We start from the raw sequence: 13,900 nt of genomic DNA, 5'->3' as shown, positions 1-13,900 counted from the left end.
GAACTTGATTCATTCTTTCGCTGCACGGCAAAAGCAACTTCGTTCGCCGAAGATACCAAGCACTGGTCTTGTGGCACTCGCAATAACAAAACAAGTACCTGGCATACATAATATGAACTGAAAAGAAAAATTAAAATGCCATTTACGTACATAATGCTCATTCTGTACTGCTGTCAACCTCATCACTTGATTCAAGTTCTTCGGAATCCATGTCTTGCAAATTTATAATGACCTGCTGAATGACATCGTCTCTGAATATTTCATGCTGGAAGTAATCTTTTTGTATTTTCTCTGCGTGACCCACACAATCTGCCCACTCGGAAACACCTATTCTGTCTATTGCTTCGTGAATTAGTTTCTCTAACTTGGCATCTTGTTCTTGTCAGCTACGTACCCCTTCACCTGGGCCCAAATCATTTTTCGGGTTGTACTGACAATGATAAGGTGGGAGACGAACAACTATGTGACCATATTCTCTTGCGTAACTTTTGAGAGTTGGTGTATGATGTTTCACCAACTGCAACAATTCTGCTTGGGTTTGCGTGCTTGTGTGGGGAATGTTCTTGTTACAGAGCCATGCCATAATATCCGCCTTCCTTGTGTTCGAACAAGGCATTTTATCCACTTGCAAGGAATGTATGCTCGCGTTGTCCATTACAATCACGGATTCAGGAGTGAGAAACAGCAAGAACTGCTTGCAAAACCACTTTCGAAACACGGCAGATGCAATTTCTGAATGATAGTCAGTACTGTTTGTTTTGGAGCGGAAATCCAATTTACTTTGGGGCACAAAGCCTGTAGCAGCTGAACCAGCATGACAAACTATAAGACGAGCACCTTTTCCTAATGGCACCTTTAACCCACCAGAACAATCACTCATTCTCCAGCAGCTCATTTTCGTGTGATTCTGGTTGGCCCAGGTTTCATCTAAATAGTATATATTTGCAGTACCAGCTTTCCTGATTTTGTGCATGATTCTGAGGAAGATCACTCTCGCAGCTACAACATCACCTCTCTCCATTAAAAATTTCCTTCCATCGTTGCCTTTCCTATATCTGAACCCCATGTTCTTCAAAATTTTTAACACTGGCCACGTACTGCCTGCAAACCCGATAGCTTCCTTCAAGTTAGCCCTAAGTTTCAATGCAGTAGGAAATTCGCCATTTGCGCATATCAAATATAATATTACGCAATACCCCTTTATCAAAATCGATCAAGTGCGTAACATTCTTTCGCCGATTGCGACGTTTGCCAGGTGAGCGAAAATAAACCGACCCTGTATCACCGATCGACGACTTGGCTTCCTTTGCAATCATCTGAACTGTACGCAGACCTATCCCTCATGCAGCCGTTGTACGCTCGCTCCTGACATTTGGCAACACTGTTCCCTGACAAAAACGAGGCACTGTCTGCACTGCGAGATTCACTTTGGAAAAACTGATACACTTTGTACAACATATCTCGCGCTTGTTTGTGTAGCACACAACGGTTAGGTGTTTCTCTAGCCATGTTGCACACACATATTGACAATTTTTTGTGATCACACTGGAGAAACACGAACAGTCACAACAAAAACCAGACCGATTCTTACCGCTCGAAAAACAAAAGAACGACATGGTACGTTTTCCACGGCAGTCTGTACTTCTTCTTTTTGCTACTGCGCATCGAGGCTTGTTCAAGGTCAGCCGCTTTCATATAGCTGTTCGACTAGTCTGTGATACTTACTGTCACTTCTATGAAGGCAGAATGCCTTCATGGGAAACGTGCATGCTCGTATAAGTTTATTTTTCCAAAATAAATAACTTTTTTTTAAGATCCAAACTGTGGTCATTACTTTAAGGAAGGTTTAAATCTCGTGTGACCATGATTGCCAAAATTCTATGATAATTATTCTTTCTGATAGGAGAATTTGAATAATTCACAAAACAATCTGAACTGAGTCATTCCATGCCAAATCAACACAGATATGTGCAATTTTTAACCTGACCATCTCCGATTTTCATGAAATTTGGGGAGTTGAAACTATGCATAGAACTTAGTAACCATATTGAATTCAACGCAAACATTTCAAAGGAAAGGGGGTGATGTGATATGTCAAATGAGGCTAGAATTTCATGAGAAATGAAGTGACGAAGGATTTTCCAACATATATTTAACCAGCAAAAATTTATTACTGCATGCTTGTAACAATTTTCTCTTTTTCGAGGTGTTATAAACAAAGCATTTGAATGCTCCTAACGTGTTAGGAACTCATCGAGATCACGCTGACATCTTGTAAGAGAAAGAAGTATATGCACCATTGCATATGATTTTAATCAGCGACATTCACCAAATAGTTGAATAGTGAAGAATATTGGGAAAAGTATCTCAAACAATTACGTGACACTTCCTTTGGAATGAAAAATTCTTCAGTTACGAGGCAAATTTTTATGTTCACGGTGAAGTTAATAAAAATAATATGCAATACCTGTGATTTGCTCAGTCGAATGGTTGTTGCTGGTAAGCTAATTATGTGGTATAATGTATGGCGAACGGAAATGGTTGGTCCATATTCAACAACGGAACCTTAAATGGTGAGGGCTTCTTGGATTTGTTAAGTGAACAGGTTTTTTCACCCTTCCTTATGGGATATGGCACTTTTCGAGAGTTTTGAAACAGGACAGTGTGTGACCACACTATGTAGACATTTTCGCAATTTCTTCATGGTAATTTTCTAGGTAGATTGATGGGCACACGGGGATCTATTAAAAGGCCTGCACATTCCCCAGATCTAACATCTTAGGAGGACTTTTACCTTCAGAAACATTTGAAGAGAATGGTGCATGCACTAAAAGTCCCTGATATTGACCATCTGAGAGAAGGCATAGTTGCTGCTTGCGATGTTGTTGCACATGCTACATTACCAAATGTTCTTTGTGAGTGTGAGAGACGTCAACGAGTGTGCTCATAGGAACATTGACAACATTATAATGTGCATATATCGTAAGTGAAAGATATGTGTATAACTTTTTGCTGGCGTAATATACGTTGGAAAATCCTTCGTCACTTCATTTCTCATGAAATTCTAGCCTCATTTGATATATCACATCACCCCCTTTCCTTTGAAATGTTTGCGTTGAATTCAATATGGTGGTCAACAATATGCCGGACCTGCGCTTGACACACACGGCTAGAAATCCCCCTGTGCCTAACCTATTTCTTTCATGACGAATTATACCCAGGATAACTCCTTCACATTTTGTAGGGGGTGTTAAGGGACATTTGACTCTTCATAGTTCATGTAATGGGGCTTTTATCAGTCACATAGTTACACATATTATTTTGTATCTTCTGATCCCATTGCAGTCCCAGAATGATTTTTTGGTATGTTTTAGAGTATGGTTTGAGGGACCAAATATATTTTTTTCACGATTTTTGGTGATGACATGTTTTGAGATATTCAAGGTCAAAAGTTAAGGTCACGTGACAAAATTATATTTTTATCTAAAGGTAGGCTTGTTATATATCACTGGAAAGCTTGTTCAATTCCCTGTACAATGAGCTTTATTTGAGCTTCCTAGGCGAAATAGGGGCGGAGTTACAGCACATTTAGTATAGCTAAGAGGGCTCAAAAAGTGCAATTTCTGCTAACTTTGACCTTGAATAATTTAACAATTACAAGACGCACGAAACTAAAATTTTTTTATACTTACTAAGTTTCAATTCCCCAAATTTCATGAAAATCGGAGATGGTCAGGTCAAAGGCTGTGTTGATTTCGCATGGAATGACTCAACTGTTACCCTACCCTATTTTGTTTAAGGAAGTTTTCAGTCCTGTGTATTTATTTTATAATACATTTCAAACATTTCAATATAAAATAATATATATTAATTGTAAATTTATTGGCTTTTCTCGTTAAATTCTTGTGTTTATGAAACTGTAGGCAATGTTCTGTCTGGTGTTGTTTTGGATGCTATATTCACTTACACGAAGCCTTCCAGTTGTGCTGCTTCCGGCTAAGGAAAAAGGTAATTTAATTCACCTTAACACGTCTCCATGAAGAAGAAATGATGGAAAGTGTTCATAATCAATATATTCTTAACTCTTTCGCTGCGGTCGTCGCTTTTATGCACAGCATGCCAGGTGCCTTGCTCTGCGGAAGTCGCATTATTGCGAGTTCATACTTCCACTCGCTGCGGGTGTCGCATTTCTGAAGTACGTCGCTTCTAGTAGCCTTCTGACATCTGTTGATAGTATTTTGAACTATTTGAACTTGTAGTTTTGTTTTTATCCATATGATGTCGCTAATTACGCCTCCGTTTAGAATTCTTTAACATACGAGCATTGAGTGCTCTGACATGTCAGTTTCAAATGCATGTTCGAATGTAAACAACATGGCTTCGTCAAGTCGTCAACACTTGTCTGATAATGATGTTACTCAACTGTTATTTGCCGACTCAGAATCAGAAGGTGTATTAAGTTGTGACGATAATAGCGACAGTTTTATAAGACTTCAAGTGGTGACAGTGATTTTGTAGTGTCTGATGAAGAATTTGTACCGCCGCCCGTAACATCATTGAGCAGAGTGCAAAACAGCATTGATCTAGGTGCGGGAATTTCAAAATTTTTCAAAATATCATACCACCAGGGACTACAGAATGGTTTGCCAGTGCAAGGAATGACTTTTGCAAGTTCTTTATAACATATTTTGCAATGTAATTTTGTAAAATTATTCTTTCTATAAAAATGTTTTTTTTTTTTTTCAAAATTTCAAAATTTTCAAAATATCATACCACCAGGGACTACAGAATGGTTTTCCAGTGCAAGAAATGACTTTTGTAAGTTCTCTAATACATATTTTGCAATTTAATTGTGTAAAATTATTGCTTCTAAAAAAATGTTTGTAAAATTATTGTTTCTAAAAAAATGTATTTTTTTTCAAAATTTCAAAATATCATACCACCAAGGACCACAGAATGGTTTTCCAGTGCAAGGAATGACTTTTGTAAGTTTTCTCTCATATATAATGCAGTGTAATTGTGAAAACTATTTTTTTATAAAAAAAATGTATTTTCAAATTTAATTACGCAGCCAAGGGATATTGTGTGCCACAGAATTCCGCAGCGAAAGAGTTAATAAACCTTGGTTCCTTTTTTTAACAGCAGTACATAGGGTCAAGGGTACCATTAGCATAGTCATTTATGGGAGAAATTAGGATCTTCATAGTGAGCAGCTGTTCTTGTTTATGGTCATCTCGAAGGGGAGCAAATTTACAATATAGATATATTCTCCAATTTTGTTAGTATTTCGCATACTCACTAATTTAGGCCTCACAACCACGAATCTGAAATTAAAATTTGGGTTTCATGTTTAGAAATCGGAAAATAAGGGGGTCCATGATCTCAACCAACAATGTAGAATTGCTCATTATTTATCGCAAGATCTATCGTTTCACAACGAAATATACATATTCCTGATATACTAGAACCACAAATTTTAACCGTTTGCCTAACCCAACTCCAACTAACCTAACTTTACTGTGAATGGTGCATGGTTCTACAACCCCAAATTTTAACTGTTTGCCTAACCTAACCTTCCTGTGAATGGTGCATGCGGCTATTCGCCAATGGTGTGTGACCTATACGTCCATGGTTCGACACTTTTGTAGCACGTAACTGGTGAAGAGACATCTTTAATCAAAGGGACTGAATCACAGTTTTCAAACTTACCTCTAATTAAAATCCGCATTCTACATGCTCTTATCAATACATGCACAGTTTCTGTACAATTCCAAAGTGTGCCCGCGTGGACACATGTAACTACCCTCCTTCGGCAGAACACCAAATTTCATCAATTTGTTAACCAAACCATGACCATCCTCTTCTACACTCCATTTATATAACTGTAGCACATTAACAATCTTTTCATTCCTCTCTGCCATTCTTCCACGACCAATGCTGTGAACCAAAGAGAATCGCTCTAGACAGCGGAACGGAAGTTGATCGTCATTTCTTCACATCATCAAACATGGTTGCTATGTTTCTTTATGGGGAATCATCACGATAATTAGAAACATTATTTTACAAGTTCTACAACTCATTGTGCAATTTAAACATGTTACCCCCCAATATTATGTGCATATACGTAAGTACGATTGCATATTTAGTGAGTATAACAACTAGTAAACTAATTACATGATATCTCTATATTGTAAATTCTTACCTCTCGAAGGCTTGAAGGGGATTTCATGCTTGGCACTAGATATTGTGTGTTTAGATTAAAGATGATATTTAGGGATGTTATTTTTATGCTAAGAGCTCTCAATGTGACTGCCTAACCTAACATCTGCAGGAACACACACATGAGATTTACAATGTGTATACACTATGTAGGCTGTTATAAAAATCTATGTAGTACATCTCCTGTGTGTGCCTAATTTAAGGAATTACAGGGGCTGCATTTCATCACATTCACATCTGGTGCTTGCTGCATTTATGACCTGACAATTATGCACCAGCTGGTCTACACCATGTGCCACCAATATCAGCAACAGTGGGCCCCAGAGAGACTGACCAGCGGTGAGTCCTTGCCAATGTCCTGAATCTAGTCAAGCTGGTAGTGCACTAGGATGCAACACACAGCTCAACTGCAGCATTACTACTATCAGATTAAAACTTATAGATACTTGAGTTTGGACTCCAATTAAAAATTAACCAGTAGACCTACATAAAAAAAAACAAGTTACATCGAAATTTAGCTTATTCAATTGTGTTAATCTATGCTAGCCAATTCTTTGTTCTCATGATGATAAAAAATAGAAGGCATACTTGAAAAAAATACTTAGCATAGATTAATGCAGAATTAAATTAGCTAAATTTTGATGTAACTCGTTTTTATGTAGGTCTACTGGTTAAGTTTTAATTAGAGTCCAAACTCAAGTGTCGATAATTTTTAATCCAATAGTAGAAGGGGTCCAACTGCTGTTTGGTATATACTCAGTGGACTGCTTCTCAATCTTCATGATGGAATTTTTAGCGGTCTTCGTGGATTTATTGTGTGGTTATCAATTTCATGTGTTACTTTGTGTAGGTAATTAGGTGGTGGTGGTGTACCCATAAAAAATATATTTTGTCATATTCCACAATATTTCTACGTAACCCATGTATTTTGTACACATTGTAAATTTGACATGTGTGTTCCCACAGATGCTCCCAGCAGCATCTGATTATTGAACCTCGGTCACTTGGTGCTGGTGTTATGGTCCTGTGGATCTCACAACAGCAGTCCGCCAGTTTTGTGGAACGTGATCCAGTGGATTGCTTAATTCTGAATTAATAATGATACACTTTTTTTTTTACCTAATTTGATTTCTATGTCTGTCTGTTAAACATTCTTCATCTGTTTAACAGTGCGCTTTCTCCTATATGCTCCCATGTGCATATTTTTTTTGCAAACAACCATTTGTTTACTGTCAATGTGGATACAGACTACGAAAGGCCACATGATGTGAGATTCGAAGGAGTGTTACATCCATAAATGCTTCTGTTGTTAGGTTTAAGGCTCTTAGCATTAAAATAACATCCTGAAATGCTTCCAAAACCTGATCATGTAATATCTGGTCTCAAGCTTCACATGAAAATCCACCAGTATTTCGTGTCCGAGATGAATGTAATCCAAGAACAGCTTCAAAGCATGGATTCTTGCATGAGCTATTTTTTCAACTCCAGTATTTAATACAGATGGCAGGTTCGTTAAATCAACTTAACGCTGCATTAGCACATCAAGGCATTACTCCAACCTTCATTAAGGTTAATGACCTATAATGCTATCATTAAATCTAAAGGCACTCCTTGGCTTCATTAAAATACTTAGCATCGCATTATGTTGTGTTGGAAATAAGATGGCGGAATTACGTGTGCCAGCTGTTGTGTTAAAAGGTTATCCCAAACTGATTTGAACACATAATTTGCATACCATCGCAAGACGTGCTCAAGTTCAATTTATTTCTACAGCAAAAGTACATTTTTTTCCTATTTCATGCATTTGATGTGTAAGTTAAATGAGAAATCTGTATCAATGTACATTTTATAAAGTATTGACAATAATGACATCATGATTATTTTATTCAAATTTTGTTAATTTTGCCTGTCAGGCAAAAAATATATACTTATATTACACAAACTGGTACCTTGATTTTTAAAAAATAAAAAAAGCATTTTAGGGTTCCAACTTCAATGCACTTAACCAAGAACACACAATATCACTTGACTTTTTGATATAATATAACCTTCTTTTACATATTTATACAGGTAAACTTATTCACCAAAATATTCGATGTCATTGTCATTGTCCACACTGTTTTCGAGTGCATCAGGAACTGGAGAATGTCATGCTTTGTTTGTGTTTGTCTGCTTATGACTTCCATTCTAATTATATGTTGTATTTTATGACTGAAAGTATGTCCGAAAATGAAATGTTGATTTAAAGAAAATGAAGCAACTCATCTAGAAATAGGTCATGCACATCTTGTACCTTCGACCAAAAGTCTCCGTGCACCTTCCCTTCCATCCGTTCAATTTGGGCTATACGGAAGCATGCTCAACTGTGTCCATCCCCTCCACACAGAAGTACGATGCACAGGAGTCGTGGGTCTGCGCATGCTCTTTTGCCTATGGGTCCAGTATAGCAGGTTGACATTTTGTCAGCAGATGCAAGGAACATGTACCTAAATATTGGCCATACATTTATGTGATCAACGGGGTGGCTACTCACCTGGAATTCTGCGTGAATTATTGACTCCGGGAATTATGCATGAATTCTGCATGTTTTTTCCTCCGTAGACGTTAAAACTGCAACTTTTATTAATGCAAATGTCATTGAATTTATAAATGCTCTGAGGCAAGTTTTTTAGTTTAGCTTTTATTTTTATTGAGAAAGAAAAAGAAAGCTGTGTGAAAAAAATATTATCTCTAAATCCGTTTACTTTGTTAGTGTCCTTTGCAGAAAGTTCTGACAGATGAAGATTATTGCAAGATAAAGTTGATCAGTTAAATTTGAGTTTGAAATTAACAATTTTTCATAGATTAGTGTGCTCCATGCATAACAATCGTATTTCGTGTCTGTGAAATGGCAAATGTAAACTCTGCACCTTAAATTAACGACATGGACTACGGAAGTGACTTCAGCAGTCTGAGACATCTGGTGGTGAAACTTACGAATTACTAGCAGCCCTTGACGAATGTGGTCTCGAGTTGAATGCAAGAGGATAGGTGGTTTGCACGATATAATGTAGTTCCCTGCTTCATTTGACTTCCGCTTCTTCTCGACAGCTTTTCGTCTGCAATTCACACAACCTAAATGCAGGACACACTGTGGAAACGTTTCTAATTTGTGTCATGCATTGGAATAGACTGTGTGCATTACCTTATTTTTTCGCTGATCATTGGAAAAATAAAACATGAAGTTTAATGATCACAAACAACTGTAAAGGAAAACTGTCATGATATGCATAGCACTCCCATTTACAACCTCTCGCAAAAGAAAAGTTGATCACTGTGTAATGAAATTACAAAACAGTGAAAATTTGCTGCGCTAACATAAAACTTTCATCTGACAACCACCAAATACGACTTCCCTTTGGTTTGTTTTGTTTTGTCTTCTGTTCTCTACCCAGTTGTTGTCTCAGTGAGTGTTTGCGCATGCTAGCCAGTAGCCAGCGAAAAAATGTAGCATGGATTTCACAACAGCACCTTGAAAACCTGGAATTATACTTTAATTTTATCATGGTTCTGGGGTGGCCACCCTGGAACAATCATAATTTTGCACCGAAACTGGTGAGAGGATCCTTTGCTACCCCTGGCTACTCTGATTTCTCTTCACCCACACCCCGTGGCCTGTTATCGACCGCTGAACCAGCAAAATGTAACTGTAATTAACATGCTGAAACAAATAACGATTTTTCAGTTCTGTTTTTTTTATTATTCTTATTTTATTTATATGTTTATTATTTGAAATCTTATGTCTAGGGAAGTACATGGTTAAAAAGTGCCCCTGATTATTTACTGCATGTTTTTTGTGCAGAGCAAATTTTATGTCTCACTGCTATATGCTTAAGTGAGTAGGTTTGATGATATTGGCATTATAATTTAATTCCTACTTACCATGTTGCTATTTATATGTTTTAATTAGGTTGGGATTGTCATAGTACTTTCATACTTTCCTTCATCTCTTGCATGTACATACAATGTTTTCCATATGAATATCATTCTTGTGGGCATGGTCACTGAACTTTAAAATTCCACAACCATTTACAATATTCTAAATGCATGCTTCATTCTTCTTTAAAACTTTCAATTATGTAATGATTGGTTACTGAAGAAGGAACTGCATATTTAGACCTTACTTTACGAGACCATTTAAATTATTCATTTACATTCATAAAAATAATATGGGATAATTTGCATTAGGCTGCAGCTTATTTATAGATGTAAATTGGATCTGTAAATGAAATTGAAAGCACAACCAAAAAATAAGAAGCCCTTTAGATAAAATCTTTACTATTTTGGTTGCCTCATTTTCTGATGAAATCAGTTGGTGACTCAGTTAATTTGTTTCCATTATAGCTTGCTCACTGCCGTCTCAGATGGATCGCTGTACATACATGACACTCGTGGCTTCACAGCACCAACATATTACACTTGTCCAGAGGTTGGTGTCGTAAGGAGGTAAGAAAACGTTATGTTATGGATACAAATATATATATATAATACATACTACACACACACAACAAGTGAAAGAGGGAACACTCACCAGCCAAAGGAAATATTCAAATTTTCATGGCTGTGAGCTTCATCTTAAGGTGTAGAAACAAAGCATGAAACTTGACAAGAAGGAGAAAGTGATAGTGTGACTTGCAGTGTTGCCAGGTCCTGCTGAAAGCAATTGTAGATGGTGCCAAAAAACATGGTTCTTTCACTAGGCTTGTCAAAAACTGTGAGTGGTGTGGGGAGTCAAAGGGTGGTGAGGATGGGGGACATTACTGGGTGGTCTTGTTCATGGTTGCACTCATGGCTGGTATGTAGGCTCTTTCTCATCTTTTACGTACTGCGGTGTTGGTGGATTCAGGTAAGGGATGGATGCATTCATTGAGGGGATATTGTGGTGGTTGGTATGCACGGCAACAGTGAAGTCCAGGTTTTGGGTGGAGGAGCGGTGGTTGTTGATACGGAGGTTGAGCGCTGTTGATGTTTCCCCCAGGTAGAAGCCACCACAGATATTGAAGGTGAGGTTAGAGGTGTGGCAGGTTTCTTTTGGGTAGATGATAAATTTGCCAGTGGCAGTGTGGATCTGGAGGGTGCGAGGAGTGACAAAAATTAGGAAGGTTTTGCACCTTGGGCAGGGGAGTTGATTGTGAGTAGGTGCGGTGTGGTGGATCAGAATGTTTTGAGAGGTTGGGGGGACATTTGAAAACAATGCTGGGCTTGTTGGGGAAGATGTTTCTGGTGTCATGATCACTGTGGAGGATGGGAAGGAGGGAACATAGAGTGTGTCTGATTTTGTTGAGGTGGGGTTGATATTTGGTGACAGATACAGGCAGGTTGGTGATAGGTTTCTTGGTGGAGGTGTTTGAAGCTGCTCGTGATATTTGTTTGGTGACCAGGGTGGAAGGATATCACGGTTGACCAAGGCTTGGCGTAGGTTATAGTTTTGTCAGAGAGTGGGTGAGGTGTTGAAGCATTGACCTCTGAGGGCCAGGGAGAATGGGATGGCTTTCTTGATGTGAAATGGATGGGAGCTGGAGAAGTGGAGGTATTGGTGGGTTTGATGTGGATAGACCTTCCTTCATGTGCGCATCCACATCCAAGAAAGTGATTTGGTTGCTGGAGTGGGTTCAGGTGAACTTGATGGAGCAGGAGTGGTTAAGTTGGTCTAGGAAGGTGGATAGGGATGGTTCTCCATGTGTCCAGAGCTTGAGGATATCATTGACGACATGAAGCCAGAGGAGAGGTTTCTGGGGTTGGGTCTGCAGGAACTCTTGTTTGAGTTTGCCCATGAAAAGGTTGGCATGGTGTCCGTGACTGTGCTGCAAATTTGAAGGTAGTGCTTGTCCTCGAAGGTAAAGTTGTTTCATTTGAGGACAAGGTGGGCTAGTTGGGTCAGGAAATTAGTGCTGGGGTTGTGGCGTTTGTTCTGTTGTTGAGGAAATTTTCCATGCTGTGGAGGCTGAGGGAGTGAGGTATGTTGGTGTAGAGGGAAGTTAAGTCAATGGTGGCAATGATGGTGTTGGGGGAAATAGTGGAAGGTTGCTGATTTTCTGAAGGAATTGGTTGGCATCCTGAAGGTAGGAGGGCAGAGCTTTTACAATAGGCTGGAGGTGGAAGTCAACTATGGCTGAAATTCTTTCAGTGGGTGGGTTGTAGCTGGATACAATGGGTCTGCCAGGTTTGTGAATTTTGGATAGTAGGTAAAAAGTAGTGGTGTGACGGTTGTCTGTAATTGCCAATATAAAATTTCAAATGTGCCTGCTTCGACTTTCGATTTCACCACTGAAGTTCTCAGCATCAAGTCCCAGCCTGAGCATGAATAATCTTTTCAAGTGTCCCTTAGCTAATCACTCATCCTCGTCATTGCAATTAATAAAGAGTGGATGAAGTGCAGCATGAAATAACAAATCCTTTATAAGCAGCATATTAGAAATAAGGGGTATGCATCCACCTGTTCTCCACTGATACACTATTTTCTTGTGCTGAATATTCCTGCTACTTTTAACATGGGTTCTCGTGTGAATGGAGCTTGTTTTCCTCAGCTGGGAGACTCCTTCTGCCACTGTATACGTGGATCCTCTCTCATTTGCATCAGTGGGAAAGACACTGAAATGCAGATAGCAACAAGTAAAATAAAAAATGAAGTGTGCATTATTTCAAATATATAGTTGTAGATTAAGAAAATTTTCGAGCGAGTGTTCCTGTATTTATGACTTGCTTCATATTATATTGCATTTTAAAATATATAAGAATACACTAGGTGTACAAGACAGTTGTCAAATATTTTTCAGCACTGTTATTATGTAGAAGTACTGTAAATTATTATTGTTACCTACTGAGAGGTAGGTATGTTTTCATACATAATTGTGCATTTACATGCCACATCTACATTATACGTATTTTACATTTCAGCAAAACACCTAACGCTCACTTGTACAGCGTTGAGTGTGTACAATGGTATCCTCAAGACCCAGCAATTTTTGTTTCCAGTGGCATGGATAAGCAGCTGAAAATATGGGACAGTGTCCAGCTGAAACCTGTGGAGAGTGTTCGATTTGAAGGACGAGTTCTTCATCATGACATGTCGCGAATTTCATCACAGTCTCTGATTGCTGGTTAGTTATAGTGCTTAGTTTATTACATATTTTAAGTATTACTTCATGTAATTTTTACCTTTTTCTAACAGTGCCAAGAGACAAATGGGATAGCACTCTCAATGATTGCTTTCCATGTAACTTCTTTAAAGGTAAGGTAAAGGTGGCCCTGTGCATGCCTGGCTGCCTTAACCCCCCAGGTATCCATTTACGAGATTGGGTGGGAAATGACTGGAAAAATTCCTGGTCCAGATCACTTGTTGTGATCCTGGGGCAAGTGATGTAACTTCAAGTGAATAAATGTCTCTTGAAAATCTAGAAATGTGAAAGAGAAGTTTTGAAATTACTGTCATCAAAGTATTATTGAAATACGAGCAACCAATATGACTATGAAAATCATCATAATGTTTTTGCTGTGATGCAGTTCTAACATAAGTGTTGTTTTACCTTCCTCTTATGCTCTTTTTTTTTATCCTAATTACAGTATTGTACAGTGTGTTTCAAAAGTCATGCAATCCTAACTTCAATTATTTATAACATGAAAACTGGGAGAGAGATTTACA

The 13,900-nt window shown here is 38.3% G+C and overlaps 1 protein-coding gene across 1 annotated transcript in view; it reads left to right on the top strand.

Moving 5' to 3' along the window:
• The window catches only part of LOC145984299 (DNA excision repair protein ERCC-8-like), a 32,775-nt gene that overhangs the window by 6,653 nt on the left and 12,222 nt on the right, over positions 1-13,900 (top strand). The window contains exons 2-3 of the mRNA XM_083117942.1: positions 10,603-10,704; positions 13,156-13,358. Of these exons, the coding sequence (XP_082974068.1) occupies positions 10,603-10,704; positions 13,156-13,358 (305 nt within the window). The remainder of the gene's footprint in view (positions 1-10,602; positions 10,705-13,155; positions 13,359-13,900) is intronic.

Source organism: Lepisma saccharinum, chromosome 2, assembly GCF_977018435.1.
Source record: "Lepisma saccharinum chromosome 2, izLepSacc3.1, whole genome shotgun sequence".
Classification (NCBI taxonomy): Eukaryota; Metazoa; Arthropoda; class Insecta; order Zygentoma; family Lepismatidae; genus Lepisma; species Lepisma saccharinum.
The sequence above is the reverse complement of the archived record's forward strand: the minus strand, read 5'-3'. Positions and strand labels throughout refer to the sequence as shown.